The 17102-nt window shown below is 41.3% G+C and overlaps 2 protein-coding genes across 3 annotated transcripts in view; one reads left to right on the forward strand and one right to left on the reverse strand.

Moving 5' to 3' along the window:
* Positions 1–4911, forward strand: part of Kl-2 (dynein heavy chain 2, axonemal kl-2) — a 64546-nt gene extending 59635 nt beyond the window's left edge. The window contains exons 59-62 of the mRNA XM_076317433.1: positions 355–762; positions 837–1355; positions 2229–2379; positions 2512–4911. Of these exons, the coding sequence (XP_076173548.1) occupies positions 355–762; positions 837–1355; positions 2229–2379; positions 2512–2666 (1233 nt within the window). The 3' untranslated portion in view covers positions 2667–4911. The remainder of the gene's footprint in view (positions 1–354; positions 763–836; positions 1356–2228; positions 2380–2511) is intronic.
* Positions 2480–17061, reverse strand: LOC143149793 (uncharacterized). 2 transcript variants are annotated; one of them, XM_076317431.1, is made up of 5 exons: positions 16990–17061; positions 14074–14248; positions 7347–8346; positions 5346–6444; positions 2480–4907 (listed from the first exon to the last, which is right to left on the reverse strand). In XM_076317431.1, the coding sequence occupies exons 2-5, from the start codon at positions 14214–14216 to the stop codon at positions 2908–2910; spliced, it is 4242 nt and encodes a 1413-aa protein (XP_076173546.1). In that variant the 5' UTR covers positions 14217–14248; positions 16990–17061; the 3' UTR covers positions 2480–2907. The 2 variants fall into 2 exon arrangements, with proteins under 2 accessions (XP_076173546.1, XP_076173545.1); XM_076317430.1 differs by lacking the exon at positions 16990–17061 and having other exon boundaries at positions 14074–14589.
* Between the last annotated feature and the right edge of the window lie 41 nt (positions 17062–17102).

The following is a 17102-nucleotide window of genomic DNA, read 5'->3' on the forward strand; positions in this document are numbered from 1 at the left end:
TAGAGGTATTTTTAAACCTAAAATTTTACTGATTTTCTAAACACGTGTACAGGATGAGTCACACTGTTCGTAAAGATTAATATATGTATATATTGTACATGTATTGTATATCTGGTACAATCGATAATAGAAAAGGGCGTTACAGTGAAAAATTTAAAAAGCTTAGTAGAATTTCTTTCCTTTTACAACCTTCTTAACTCTTCCTCCCATTGACAACCCTGAGAATGTCCCTTGCAAATTACCTAACTCAACCTGTATATCGCGTTAATTATTAAGCTCGGGATAAAGGACAGTGGGGATAAGTGAAATTGAAGTATTAACGATAAAGTACAGTTATCGCATCTCTGTCAATAGGTGTCCGAGAATCTTCTGCAAGTCTATCTCGACGAATACCCGATCACCCCCTGGGAAGCTCTGAAGTATCTCATAGCAGGTATTTGCTACGGAGGTCACGTAACCGATGACTGGGATCGCCGGTTGCTGATGACGTACGTCCAACAATTCTTCAACGATGAGGTTCTGACCGTGGCCAATTATCGTTTATCGTCGCTACCCACCTACTACATACCACGGAGTGGCTCCTTCGAGTCCTACCGAGACTTCATCACGGTGTTGCCAAATGTAGACAAACCAGAAGTATTTGGTCAACACCCAAACGCGGACATCACCTGTCTGATTATGGAAACAAGGGATATGTTCGAGGCGTTGATGAGTCTTCAGGTTCAGGCGATGTCCAGCGAACAATCCAACAAGGAGGAGAAAGTATACGCGCTGACAACTGCCATCTAATCTGTCAGCTGACTGAACAATTTGCAAACTGTCTTCGTATGCCGAAGGTTACCCAGTTGACCGTGGACATGCTATCCAAAATTCCCAACGACATCGACTACGAGACAACGGAGAAGCTAATTGGTTCGCATAAAACACCGCTGGATGTGGTGCTCCTTCAGGAGATACAACGCTACAACGTGCTCCTACGGAAAACACGCAACAGCTTGATGGAGCTGCAACAGGCTATTAAAGGTTTGATCCTGATGTCGTCAGACCTGGAGGAGATCTTTATATGCGTCTTCGAAGGAAGAGTCCCGTCAGTTTGGCGGATAGCGTACCCGTCAATGAAGCTACTCGGCTCCTGGATCAGGGATTTGGTCGTCCGGGTGGAACACTTTACCGAGTGGGCTCGAACTACTCATCCTCCGCTACTGTTCTGGCTGGCTGCGTACACATTCCCAACTGGTTTCCTCACCGCGGTATTACAGACGTCAGCACGGCTCTGGAACATCTCTATCGATTCTCTGTCTTGGGACTTTATCGTTTTTACCATCGACGAGTCAGCTATCATCGAACCACCTGGGGTAACTTTGAACTTGACATTCAACACAGGGTATAGATCAATATAGGGGATTGGTGAAAAGAGGGATCATTTCACAAAGACTAAAATGTGTTAAATCTATTATGGGTGGAAAGTATTTCGGATTTACATTGACCTAGATCCTACACTGAGTCTAAAACAGGTTACATCGAAGCTGTGATAGACACAATTTATTCTAGACCTAAATTACACAGTCCGTAAACTAGGCTAGGTCTCATCGATACCGGGTAGAAATTATTCTAGACTTAAACTGACACCTATGCTAGGGCTAAGATAAATCGCGTCAAAGTTAACGCTAATTTATGGTATATCGGAATCATTGTAAGTTGTCATGTACAACACGCTTATACACCAGAAACACGCAAGGTCTGATCTATAAGGATGTACAGGCTTGGACACCGACAAGAGTCCTTTCGAAAACTCTTTAGGCGCACGAACAAACCCAAATCACTTCCTTTAACCTTACTTTTTTTTATAAATGCGACAACAACGCTATGAGACACCACTATCAAACTTGCAGTCAGATCACACGTAAATTGGGGAAGATGTAAAAATCATTGTTTTCGTTGGCACGATTTAATATCAATTCAGATCGAGCCTGGCACATTGTCCGCGGTTGGTTCGCGAGTATTGCCCGCGACAGCGGTTCGCCAAACAAAGAAATCGATCCAATTACTCGCCGCCTCAACCATGGCCCATCCCACTCCTTCGCGTCACCGTCGTTCTCCCTTTAATGCACGCAAAACGAGCCGGCGCGGAAAAATAGGGAGGGGGATAAAGAATTCAGTATCGCGATACCACTACGAAATAGCAACGTGCGCGCACGTACCCCAACCGTGTGTACATTCCATTACAGGACGGCGTGTACATACGCTCCATCTTTCTGGAAGGCGCTGGCTGGGACAAGAGGAACAGCGTCCTCGTCGAGCCGGCCCCCATGCAACTTGTTTGCGACATGCCAGTGATTTACTTCCGACCCACGGAGCATCTTAAAAAGAGAACAAAAGGTAATGAAAAAAAAAAGAAAAGAAAAACGAGGGTACAGTAGATGGGGGGGGGGGGGAGAAGAGAAGGAAGAAAATGGGAAAAAATTCGCCAGTCGGCACGTCAAAGCGGCGCACTTTAATTCGTGTACACAGGACTCTACAACAGCCCCTGCTATTATTATCCGCAAAGAAGCGGGAATGGTGGACGACCCTCTTTCGTCGTGGCGGTCGACCTGAACGTTGGCCCGGAAGGTTCCGAGTTTTGGGTGAAAAGGGGTACCGCTCTGCTGCTCAGTCTCGCAACCTAGACCGATTGCGTGGTATAATCCATCACGTCGAATTAGTAACTATGAACCATAATGTTTGTTTTTTTTTTTGTTTACTTTACAATGACAGCGACGTTTATAATTGACTCGTTTCGCGGTCGCTTGCGTTCTCTTGCCCCGTGTTTAGTGTGTAAAAGTTTCTAAATAATACAATATATATATGTACAACAGTTGCGGATAGGAAAAAGTATGTTTCTCATTTAGCGCAACTCGTGGGTTAGGTCTAACACCTAACAACGATTTGGGAGTTTGATAACGACGTTAACGCATGGAAGAGGCTCGCGAGAAACGATGCCATCAACCAATCCAGCGGAGGATTGAGCTTGTCAGAAGAGGACACGGACTTGGGCGTTCTCATCAGTAACAATTTCAGATCCCTAACGTCCTTTAGACTGTCCGCAATCGTTTCGTTGATCCTGGCAGAGTATTGCGCCCACTCCTTGACTGGTACACCAGCAGGTGGTTCTAGACTGGACAGTTTGTCTTTAGTCTGGAACAAGACCTTCATCGCGTTCCCGATCATCATTTCGTTCCCGATTTGAAGACTCTCTGCCAATTCTTTTACCGTGGCGTTCAGTTGCATCTGGAAACTGATCCAATCATCCTTTGTCTTGCGTCGACTATCACTCATCGCGATCTGATCTTTCAACGATGTAATTTCGTTCCTCAGGTCGGCAAAGGACTCGTTAAACATCTTCTGAATCTCGTCAAAGTTCACTTCCTTGGTAGAATTCGCTCTGATCAGCAAATCCATCAACGTGTCGTTTATCTGTTCCTTGAAAGCGGCCCATTCGCCTAGTGGGATAATGGGCTTTGCTACCCTGGTATAATTGGATTTGGAGGTGTTCTCCAGGATCGAGGAATCCTCGCCAGACTTCAGATAGCTGGACTCCGTGGCCCATTCAGCCTTTATGTTCGCGATGTCATCCTTTAATTGCGCGAAATCGCTCGCGATGGTGTCCTTGAACACGGTCCAACCTATGAGATCGACAGTCGTCGACTTTTTGTTTTGAATGTCCTGGATTATTCGCGTCAGGGAGTCATTGATTTGAGCACGGAATTCTAGCCAGTCGTTGCTCAAACGGGAGAGTTCAACGGAACCGTGATGATCATTCGTAGAAGTGGTGAAAGACATGGCAGACTCCAACGACGAGGAGGTATTTCTGAAGGCGGAGAGTGTCTTCATTATTTCGTCTCTGTAAGTCGCCCACGCTGGATCACTTGGTGAAGGCATTTTATCCTTTATTTCCTTTATGACGTCGTTTATTGTCTGGATGACGTCAGTTTTGTAGAACAGCCAATCATCGGTCAAGACTGATCCGTCAGTTCCCAATTCTGACGATACGACACGATTATGACTATTTATTTCGTCTCTGAGAGCAGAATATCGGTCCTGTATGTCTTTGCCAAGCATTGCCCAAACTGCATCACCAGGCGGTGGCATGACGCTGCCTATATCCATGATGATGTCATCCAACGACGATGTAATGTTGTCCTTGAAATTCTTCCAGTCGAAAATTGCTTGAATCGGGTAATCCTCAACGCTCACTTCCTGTTCAAACTCCATTAGCAACAGTTTGGGAGAAACCTCTGCCTTCATGGATTCGATCTGATTCTTCAGATCAGCGAATTGATTGATAACGTTTTGTTTAAAAGCGTTCCACTTCGCAGTAGCGATTGGACCGCCGCTCATCATCTTTATAGAATCGTTTAAGAACTTTATTGTGTCGTGCTTAAAGTTGATCCAGACGTGGTAATTATTCGCTGGGTCCTTTAATTGTGAACCGAAGCTATCCGAATATATTGATAATTTTTTGTTTCGCACAGGACTTTCAATAAATTTCGGGAAATGCAGGTTAGACAATTGATTCTTGAGATCGAAGAATGTATTGTTTATATAATTCCCGAACGCTAGCCAGTCCGAGTTCAATGCGGCTGACGATCTTGTGTTATTGATGTACGTAATGACGTCTTGAATCGTATTGGTGATGTTATTCTTAAACTCGGTCCAATTGGCTGGCGTATGTGAAGCTCCCACTAGAGGATCGGTCAGTTTGGTATCCCTCCATGGTTCCAGGGACAATACTGGTATGTCCTCGCAAGACATCATGCGATTGTTGGGACCAACGGTGCGCATGACTTGGGCTTGAGTTTGCGTCACACCGTCAGAAGTGTCGCAGATCAACCTTGCCAGCGATGTTTTGCGCAATTCCTGGAGCTGGTCTAGAGTCAGAAGAAATTATAATGGGTTGATACAATAAACAAATGATTTACGTAAAGTGTTGCATTTTAATCTCTCCATGAAATTATCTGAGAAATTACTGGTTATTCGAACAAATATTTCAGGATTTTGTTAAAGGATTTTGAATAAGAGACACTTTCTCGATTTCAAGGTTACTTCTGGTTTTCTAAATGAAATTATATTACAGTCTCTTAACCAGACGCATAAACTCGTGCGACGATAAATCCAAACGTTATACGTGAGTCAGCTAAAATCGTTCAAAATCAAGTTTTAGTAAATGATCAGAAGATATATAAGACTTTTCTTCATTTTAGAATGTAAAAGTCACCTCGAAACTATAACTCTCGACCGAAACATTCATTCGAGTGACCTATAGTTTCAAAGACATTACTGTACAACACCCTCCATAATTCTCTCACCTTCGGTGAACGAATGAGGTCGATCAGGTATTTCGTACCAAAATCGATCTCCCTTTTGCAAACGAACGAACTGATCCGCAATCAGGCAACTGAAAGTGGGCCCAACAATACCGCCAGCCAGCGACAATTCGGCCAGTGCACCGGTGTACAAGTCGATATCGTGAACAGACACATACAGTGACGAGATGTCCCGAAGTGTCTGTGGGTCCAAATGTCCCTCCAGATCGGAGAAGTCCTCTGGTCTTCCCAATCCACAATACTCTCTCCACTTCGTGTACCCAGGTAGCCCATGATCTCTTCCACGTTGAATGTTCAACGACACCAAGTCCAATCCACAGGGCACTGTGGCATTCGCCATGGGATCCTCGAACAGGTGATTGGTCAACTGAGAGGTAACATGAGTGGACGTCATTTGTACAACGTTCTCAGTAGCTGAGATCACCGAGCTCTTCACTCCACCTTCGGAGTACAGACTATATGGATTGAACAACATTCGATGAAGCTCTACGTAAGAGGAAGTGCCCTGCAGATTGTCCGTCACCTTCATCAACCCAGGTAGCAAGGTGTGTGCGAACCGGAAGGCAGCAGCCGCAAAACTGTTGGCTATCGTAGGATCGTTGTTTGCTTTGTCAGGATTCTCTGTCCACTGTCTATAGCCAGAGGTCAGGGGTTTCAACTCGCGCATAGTGGTCTGCTGTTCACCGAGGACAATCGGTATGAATTCCTGATAAGTGATGTGCTGCAACTGGGCAACCACTATGCGCCGAGACTCTTCGTAGATCATCTCGTCGTCCCAGGCTGAATTGATCTTAGCCAGTTGCTCAGCGATCCTATTGTGCTGCCGCGCCCAGAGGAGATGCATCGTCGTCAAGTGCAAGTTCTCGTTTGCCCTGGCGTCGCCGGCAGCGAAGCAGTACCTACCCCTTAGCCTCTCGCTCTCCCGGTTGCAACCGTCGTTGGGGTTCATGCTGGCCGGTAATAGAGTTCGATTGTCTGGAGTCTTTTGCATCTTCAAGCGGCCACCAGCGAACTCTCGCAACCCGCGAGCCGTAGCGACGTCGGATCCGTAAATCGCCGAACCGTCTATGAAAGCTGTGACCTATGAAACGAGAAGTCATCGTTTAGGATCGCTTCCTCCCTAACGGGATGTACTTTTCAACGTTCTCAAATTTCTATTTGACTCCCTGTTCCAATCGTGTGATCTCCATCAGCGCAATAACGAATACGTCATTATCGTCGAAACGCGTCGCGACGATAATGAGCTTAATTAATCGGTTGCGAGACCACCGCGTGTTACACGCACGGAATTTTAAATCATTTCGATTGCAATTTCACCGAATGCGATGGCGCCTCGCTTAATGCGACTGATTTATAGGAAAAAGTCCCATTGCGCGTAACGACGAATGTAATGACGCAATTTCGTCGGTAATCAAGGTGTCCAGGTGTCAGCAGTGTCTGTTGTAAACGCGAGTCGTTTTGCTGGCAACTGGAGCTCGATAGGAATCCAGTTTAGGTTATACCGTAATACCTACTGATCAATTTTTCCGTGAAGGTATTAATTTCCCAAGGATCAATCTAGTATAGCAGGATTATTGCTCGACCAAGCGGGAACGAAATACGAAGGTTGGACAAGTAATGTTTGGAAACAAATTTACAAGCCAGAGCACTCGTTCAACCACTACGAACGAGCCGAGGACGCAGTGAGAAGTGAGGGAATCGCAGTTGCGCAGTGCGAGTGCCTAGACGCGAGAGTAGAGGGAGATTCCGCGCATGCGCGTTTGGGACTCACGCTCGACAGAGAAATGCACCGATAGCAAAACACAGTTACGTGGACGATTCTCGGTCAGTTACCCGGGGATTATTCTATTAATTTACACGCAGAAGCTTCGAAAGACAATAATTGCCACGAAATCCTACAAACATTAATCTCTAACTCGAAAATACGCTTTCTCGCCGTACCCTGAGTATTCTCCATCGATCAACAAAATCACTAAATGATACCTGATTCAATTGCTGCCTGGGACCGAGTTTGCACTGTGGTGCGGGAGCGGATCTCACGAATTCCATGCAAGTTCTTCCCGCGACGTCGAAAACTGGATCACCAGAAGCCACGGAAACTGGAAAGCACTCGGAGTGTCCAACCGAGGGTGGACAACACGAGATAGAGCTACCGTTGATACCCTGGCTGATGGCGGTCGCTGTAATGTCATGATCCAAGAACTGTCCATAAACGGCCAGCATCACCGTGAAATCGGGATTGCTACTGGGTGACGGTTTGTGGACCTTCAAGCTGACTTCTCTGGCGGAGGGAAGCTCGGCTCCTGACAGTGCTCTGCGCGGTGCTTCGATGCCATCGGCGTAACTAGGCGGTAAGAGCCTTCTATATGGTGTCATCGTACCTCCCCATTGCATGGGCCTGTTGCAGCTCCCATCGAAGCTTCTGTACTTGCTGGCGGCGCAGTTTTGGGTGACCAACTGTTTGCACGCACCTGAAGGTGCCCAACCGCCGTCGAAGAAGCTCCCGAAGGCAGATGGCGCGACCAGGATAGATCTTGTGTTCTCGATACTCCTGGTAGCCGCGAGTTCACCCACTGCTGCCAGAGCTAGTGTCCTGACGCTCAAGCACGTGCTCACTGCATAACGGTGCCTCGATGCAGGCGAGGGTGACGGCAATGGAGACGCTAAAGCAGTCATGTCCGCAAACAGGCGTTCGTTCATCGCCTGATTACCTGCTTCCAGACCCTCTTTGTATTCATCCTCGGTCAGCGTCGATGTTGGGGAGTTCTCCTCGGTGACGAGAATCGAATTGGAATTGTCGTGGATCCCCGGATTGCTGAACAACGTATACGATCCGGATCCTGGAGCAAAACCTAGCCTGAGAGTCGCGGTTAGATTAGGAGGCATTTGGGTCGAAGAGTCCGTGTGATTTGGTGATGAGTCTATGACGTCGTGAGTCACGGAGTAGCTGACTGCCGCTATGAGGGCCATCGTGAAGATTGCTCTGGAACAGAGAGTGATACAGTTAAACAGTTGATGATTGTATACGACGTAAGAGTAATATAATTGGAGCAAACTGGAGTGACTTTTGAAGGTCATTCAGATGAGAGTCTTTTGAAGTTGCACTTTTTGTTTTTCAAACGCAATAGGCGCAGCGAAAAGATGAAAGGTGCAGCGAGTAGTTGTAAGGTATATTAGGACTAATTCTCCTGTGATCAATTTAGTAGTCAATTAATTTTGACGCTCCTTTTTTTTGCAGTACTGGATTTACTCCTCGCTTGGAAGATAAAGATCGTTTATAGGTTTACACGAAGAGATAAGAAATAGTGAGGGGAGTCAGACGGTATGGTGGGGGTATCTAGACAGTATAGTGGGGATAGCTGAGTAGCTAAAGTTACTGAACCGTAACCTTAAAGCGACCAATCTTGATTGGTCAGAAAACCAGAGAATTTAATTCGAAACAATCTTAAGAAGTGTGAACATTTTCCCTTTTTTCTTGCAATAGACATTGTTCACCCATCATTTTATATCAAACAAGTCGATTATTGTAAACTGTTTACAGAGTCTTTAATTTATTGACAATATCGTTGTTAGACATCATGTAATGAAACACATGGTGCATAACTTCCATGTTGCTTAAGTTTAAAATAAATACTATTTCTTACGATAGATAAATATTCCTATCTACAGAGTATTAATCTGTAATCTTTATTTTTATAAAACAGACTGGCTTTAATTATTCGATTCCTTTTCTTTTAATCTTTTAATTCATTGTTCGATACTATCGAACTATTGTACGTAAAACATTATCACTGCAATTCTTTAATGTGTTATAATCATTCGAAGGGTATTCTATTATACTAATACCCAAATGTTAATTAACATTACGATAAAAGTAATTTATCGAAAATTTGTTAAGTATCTGATCGACGTTTAAATTCATAAAATATTTCAGTTGTTACTCGAGCTGTCGTAACATTGAGCAACCATATTGTCACCGTATAGTTACACGTGTAATCAAAATCGACGTCGTGTAATCAGCTGCATTCTAGGCGGCTGCATGCGCCACGTAAACGAATTACGCGACGTTTTACCCTACAAATATAATAACGACATGCTGCTGTTCCTAATACTCATCAGTAGGTGTCAAGAAAGTACGCAAACTTTTCCAGTTTTCTCGTGCGCGCGTATCCACGTCCGAACCGTGACCAACCATAACCGCAAAAGAGAAACCACGAGAGAACTCGTTATTGCATCGGTCCCTGTTACGAATAAAACAGAAATAAATATATAGGAAAACAATGTACAAAGAATGACAGAACGACCATTGCTTTTTTTAAACAAATATAAAACTATAAAAAAAGACACAAAAGTTACTTAATCCTTCGCTACACGATTTTTCTATTTTTACACCGAAAATGGCTATAAAAAAATTTTTGAAAAATATTTGAAAAATATTTGAAAAATATTTGAAAAATGATTGAAAAATATTTGGAGAATTTTCAATTTTACTTTCAAAGAGAAATCTTCTTTGTAAATTTACATATTGCCGGTGTCGATGAATGAAAATTAACCATGTATTGTACACTTCGTTACCATATCCTACATTTACAATATAGCATTACACACGTGTAGTAATTCTTCTCACAATTTTGTACAAATCTATACAATGTTATACGTAACATCGTATATACATTTACATAACATTTTACAATACATTTTGCAATACATTTTGATAACAATGTGCAGCGAGGAGCGAAGTAAATGGAAAAATTCGAGAATTTGTTTTCAAGGAAAAGATAATAAAATACACAAGGTGAGTCGATAAAAACTGCTATTTGAAATATCTCGTTATCCATCGATTCGATCGAAAAAATCAAAAAGATTTAGACGATTTGCAACTTATTACGGATCTAAATTAATTATAAATACTTCAATTTTATGATCATTAGGATTTCTTTTTAAACGATACTGTATTCTTTTTAAGCTGAGATGTAGTCGATGAAAAAACAAATTTAATGACCAATAATTTAAAAAATAAATAAACTAAAAACTAAAAGATCACTTTCATATCTGTAAAAATGTAAGCCATAACAAATTAAAGAAGCATTCGTAAAATGGGATTTCACGATTACAATACATTTGGTATGAACTCGCTCTGTATAATTTTCTTTACTGTACAAAGTGTCCCTGAATGTTGATGCTGAACTTCGCGAGCATATGCTCGTCAAAACGAGCAAAAAAGTCTTGACGAACATAAATCCTAATATCATTAGTCTCGGGCTTACGAGACGTTTTCAACAGTAAAATATTACCTGCCTCTCTGTCACTCTAATCTACACCATTATTGCCTCTCTGTCACTCTAGTCTACAGCATTATGGCCTCTCATAATGACTGTTGGTGTTGCTAAATAACATCTGTACAACTACGTGGGTATTATGTTTCCTTTGTCCGACCTAACGACTTTCTCAATAAATTCCAAATAAACACTCGACACTTTCGTACATTGTTAAAATCTCGTGGTACAAAAAACCTTGTAACAAATAATATCTATCCAATCTGAAACTAACAATATTTATCCCAATTGAAACAAACAATATTTGTCCAAACTGATACAAATAATATTCAGACCAATGTTTATCAAGACTTGTTTCCTCGTCTTGTTGAATACTGCCTCCAAAGTTTACCACCAACTTTCAATGACACCCTGTATAAACTGTTTAACTGTCTCACTTCGTCCAACCGATTAGACTCAGACAGACCGACATTGTCCTCAACAATGCGCTCGACTACCGTACTGTTACAAAATATTGCAACTCGCAAGACGTACTGAATATTATCGCAAAAAATGACCGAATATCATTACGAAAAATGATCGAATATCATCGCGAAAAATGACCGAATATTATCGCGAAAACTGATCAAATACACGACACAAGACCGATAAAAAGCATCATCAGTGCGAAACTGAGGTACGATTGCACGGGCGATGATTACACGAGCCCACGAAAAGTAAAAATCACGCACAAGTGATGTCTCGTCGTCAGAGGGTCGACGTCCGGCGCGATATTAACCGGAAGTTGCCGAAAACGTTCGCTAGCGCGGACGACAGAAACGGAAACTCACGTCGCGACGGTGTACGCGACGCATCGCAGCCGTAATCTCTGTCTCCTTTGATGGGAATAAAAAGGATGACCTCCGCGTACGTAGTACACCCTGGCCAGTTTGTCGTCGGTCAACGAGGTCGTCTCCGTGGAAGACATTCTTCTTCCTAGCGCGCGTTCGTGCCTGCGACCAGACTGACAACCATCGCCAGAACGAACCGTGGTCGAGGTGAACGATGAATTTACGTAAGTATCCGCTTACGGTGGGGAATGGATACACAATGATTTTTTTTTTTTTTTTTACACACACACACGCACGCACGCATGCACACACGATGGAAATCTTCTCGGTATATTTATATAAATCTGGATCGCTAGCTTCCGTACGCTAGGACGTTGCACGCGAGGGTTGCGCACACGAATCACCAGCGAAAAGTGTAGATTTCTTAGTTGATTTCTTGTACAATCTTAGTAATTTGGAGAATTGGTGTTCAAGGAATAGATTATATTCTAACATTTACAAATGTTCGGATACGGTGCTTGAACACTGTTAAAATGTTCGGGTATTTCTTAAACACTATTCAAATGTTTAGGTATTGCTTGAACACTTCAAATGTTCAGATATTGCTTGAACACTGTTCGAAAAGAATGTGTTCAAGTCTAAGAATATGTTATTCATAGATAAAAATCTTGGAATCGATATCTAGTATCCGAAGGCTCGACGCTTAGAAAATTGCACTATTGCCATTGAAGAATCGTTATTCACCTTTGTGAAAACGGACCTCATGGAAAACGAAATTTATACATTTGTTTCAAAACATTAATGGTGTCCTATTCGCGACTTGGTTTACATATACAATTTTTTTTATTTAAATTTTGTTATTTTATATTGACACGCCTATTATTTTCTTAAAGGATTACTATATTCTCGGATTTGGAAGGAATTAATTCCTATTTTTGTGGTCTTAATCGTTCTTGAATTCGTTTTAGGTATACAATTTTGTTTACTTAAATTTCCTTATTTTATACAGATATGGGTATTACTTTCTGGAAAGATTATACGATAGGATTATTATGGTTTCGGATTTGGAAAGAATTAGTTCCTATTTTTGTGACTTTATATCGATTTTGAGTACTTTTTTAGAATTTGTTTAGTTTCTAAAGAGAAAATTGATGTTCTTTTGATGTCCAAAAATTGTTTAAAAAATAAATATATGTGAATATAAATATGTAATTTATATGAAAATAAATATACATATATATATATATATATATATATATATATAAATATTTCAAAATTAGTTTTTCAATTTTTTCATTCTATCCTTGATTATTAAAAATCAATTTTATGGAACCATACAACGTAAACGTTATATTTTCAACGAATAAGATTTGATATCACAAGCCAACTTGTTCTGTTATTTATAATTGAGACGGTGTAATAAAAGAGACCAAAATAATATTTAATTTGAAAAAGAGAATGTCACTTGCACGCAGAGATGAGTAAAATCCCGATAAAAGTTTCGAATAACGAATAAAAGATAAAAGACCTTTCATCTACTATTTCTCGTTGAATAAAAATTCGAATTTTAATTATAAAATGAAATATTTCAGATTGAAAACTGTTATTTCGGTATTGGATGCACAAACTAACGACGAAGAGCATTAAAACGCAAATTGTATTGCAAAAAGATGAAAATTGGGACTGTTTACACTCTTCGATTAATGATTCGATCGATACTATTTATGAATGTTATTTGTGTCAAAAGACTCTGCTTTCTTGCATCACGCGTGCAACGCAGTACACGCCGTGTAATTATATAAATACGCTTAATTCCAGACGCAAATTCTTAATGCACTCGAGACGTTGTAAGCTGTCATCGTTCGGGTGTTAATCGGATTAAAAGCTCGGAGAAAATATCGAAGCTTGCAACGAACGTTATTTCACTGGTAATTTTGACACGCTGATGTTCCTGATAAATAACGCCATGCAATATTCAAAACGAACGAAAATTCTGAACGACGACGATAATCGTGTATACTTTACAGTAGTCTTCATCTAAGAAGAATTTATTGCCAGTAATTAAATTCGCAGGAGTACTTCTTTCAAAGTAGTCTTCTTTTAAATAAAATTTAGAAAAAAAAATTGAAGTGTATTTATTTAATTACCAATAAATATTACTTTAAAAGAAATTCACCTAAAGAGTAATCAAGATAGTTCTTCTCTCGGCTCTTCGCACTCGGTGAATATTTTCCCAAATATTTTCACATTCGTTTACAACCAACTCGATAATTACAAGTATAATTTATCACCGAAAATGATTTAGGATTCCTTTTTAATCGAAAAAAAGGAACCACAATTGTAATAATACAAAATAGGAAGAACAGGATACAACGAATCGAGAAATTCATAATACGGACGAACGGAAGCAAAGTGCTGTTATTAAACCCAAACCGAGAGAAACTACTTGAAACCGCTAAAAAAAAACAATAACACGTGGAATAGAAAAAATAAGAGAGAAAAAAGTGAAATATAAAATAAAGAAAGAATAACGCTTAAAAAATCATTCTTTTTAGACAAATCGCGGAGCAGCACAACCCCCTTCCTAGATGAAAGGCAACTCACATCAAAGTACCGCAGATACAGCACTGAAATTGCCTGATCCGTGACTTCCGGGTCCTCAGGAGGCTCGTGAACTCCACGCAATCCGGCGAGTCCATGGGCCTCGTGAGCGAAGTCCTTTCCGTGTAACGCCTACTTCCGTACATGATGCACGCTCGAACGACGGAACCTCACTGAACTGCAAAAAGAAAGCGCAGGAAGGGGAGGGGGCAACCATCGTCGAATCGTATCGGCGATCGTCGAGCAACTGGAGTGCTCTGAACTCGTCCGCGACGTCACTGACACCAATGACGACGTTTCTCGTGATTTGCGACGCAACTCGGTTTCCAACTACCTGAACCGAGCCAAATCGAACGAAACTTCCGGTTCGCCGCGACCGCACCATCGGCAGGCAGATACAAACGAAAACAAAGACACTACGAGAAAGAGCTTCACTCTTTGTAAAATACAGAATATTTCTGTATGACCAGAGTTGGTGAACCAACTTGGGCTGACTGATGTAAAATACATGTTACTTTATAAAATTATTCAATAATAACGTACTGAGTATGTAGCCATTATAAATTATCATAAAATTCTTTATAGTTTTCAAACGAAAAATAATAATTAAACACTACAAAAGTTAGACATTTTTAAAAACAGTCAAAGTTGGCCCTCCCTGTACGAGACAGTGCTGCGTTTTTGTTTTCGTAGAGATTGAGGTCCGTCGATTTAGATCTGGGTTTATTGACTTATTTCTCCATAAATGCATATTTTCTTCGAAAGTTGATAAAAGAGAAGTATTTTACCGGGAAGTAAATTAAAATTTGCAAAAATATACTATAAAAACGCAACAGTAGGTGAGAAACGGGTCATTGGTACCTAATTGCGATTTGTATGCAATTGTATGCACTTAAACGCGAAATGAAACGTTTAAGTCTCCTTTGAAGATCGATTTAAATCAAAGAAAGTCGAAAGATATCAATCCAAGACGAAGTTACCAATAACGCAACCAGAGGGAGCGTAAAGTATTGAAAATTTTCTTCACCGTTTATCTAACACATAAATGCTTTAAAGCTTTCCCAGAAACAAGGAAGTGAAAATATTCCCCTTCAAAGTGAAAAAATCATGACACCCTTTCTCCCTTACGATAAAATTTCCAAACCGTTTTTTCGAAGGCAGGCTGTACAACAAATACAGACGAAAAGCTGTTTTTTGTTTCTATCGTCGATTAGTCGAAATATTGTACTAAAATCCACCGAAAATGGAATCGAAGCAACGAGAATCCGCAGAAGCAAATAGAAAAATCGAATCGCGCTCGTTCGTGCAGGCACTCCGCGAGTATTGCACACCCGTAAGTGGATAACGAAACGTGATACGAGCGGGTCCGATGCATTAAACCCCTTATTAAAATCCAAAACGCGCCGAAAGCTGAAAAAATCGAACGATGGTCCGCGTTCAGATCGCTTGGTTGGAGAGGGAGTTCCCCCAATTCCTGAAAAAAAAGACTGAAAAAATCAAGTAGTCGAGACACAAACGATAAGGACGATTGAAGCTGGATTACAACTGAATCGATCGCTCCTGCGAGGAACGCGAGGACAGCGAGACCTTCGAACACCTTGACGAGTCATCTGTCGCAATTCCGTTCAATTGTGTTCGTTGCACCAGCACCGACACACCTGCGTGTCGAACGTCAACTAGTTCGCGTTACGTAAGGGGAATCGAAGGATCGACGGCCGAGAATGAAACAGTAGACGCCTAACCCCCTCCCCTCCCTTACCCTACCCTACCCCTCTTCTTCCTTCTTCCCCCACCAGAGGGTTTTTATCTTGCGGTGTCGATGCGAGCGAGATCGAGAAGCTTTGAACGATTACAAAAGATCATCGACAGTTCCTAGCCGAGCAAGCACTTCGTCGAGGCTACCCACGTGTAAAGATCGATGGTCAAACTGGAGCAACGAACTCGATACGGCAACGATACGCGATACACGAACCGGATACATCGATGACACTTTTTGTTTTTAATAATTCGCGCGACTAACCAGCGCGGTTGCGTTTCAACCGAGCGAAACTTCACCCGGATTCAAGAGCACGAAATGACGAGTACTGTGTTTACGTAAAGACGACGACTCGTTGAGCCGAAATAAACATCGCCACCCCGCTTTCAAGACGCAATGTTTACCTCGGATTCAAGAGCACCGGATCGTCACTGGGTTTACACAGCGACAACGGCTCGAGAACAATCGTTATTGGTTTCAGCTCGAAGATAAACGTTACTACCACGCTTTCGAGACGCGATTTCTTTTACCGGCATTCGAGAACATAGAATCATCACTGTGTTCACGTTTAGGATAGACGCAGTAGTGTTATCGTATTGTATATGGTCGTAAGTTCGTTCTACGTGTATTACTTCGACAAAATTGATTATTTATGCTTGAAAAATTCGTATAATTTGTCAAAACAGAAATAAATATATGTTAAAAGTTCGAAGTACGTGTTTAAGTATGTCCGATAATTCTCCCCCAATTTTTGGAATCTCTCAACTAGGTAGACCCTTCAACTGTGTTTGAGTTCTAATTATAATTGAAACATCCGATGTAAGAATCAGCTATTTAATTATTTATTTACTGTTCATTCTAGTTTCCGTTACACTTAATAACCCTGTGTCAATTACACAGTATATCTCTCGTTATAAAAAATGTATTTTCTCTCGTTAAAAAAAATATTAATTATCTTCAAAAAATTTGAAAAGAATAAGATATTAAAAACAAATTTATTCAAATTGTACCATGAATATTCAACTGGCCTCCTTCGATTAAGATACCCTATGTGTGTGTGTATATATATATATATACGACTCTACTTGAGAAAGAATTCTAAAAGTAATCTTTCTTCCCCAATTCTCTTTATGTCTATTATTCTAACTTCGTCGAAATTAAACCTGCGATCATGTATTATCCTTCGATTGGTTAATTGAAACGATGCCCAATGTCAAGACGAGAAATCAATTTTTTGGTGATTGTCACGTAATCAACAAGTCACTGAACGTTGATT

Source organism: Ptiloglossa arizonensis, chromosome 8, assembly GCF_051014685.1.
Source record: "Ptiloglossa arizonensis isolate GNS036 chromosome 8, iyPtiAriz1_principal, whole genome shotgun sequence".
In the NCBI taxonomy this organism is placed as follows: domain Eukaryota; kingdom Metazoa; phylum Arthropoda; class Insecta; order Hymenoptera; family Colletidae; genus Ptiloglossa; species Ptiloglossa arizonensis.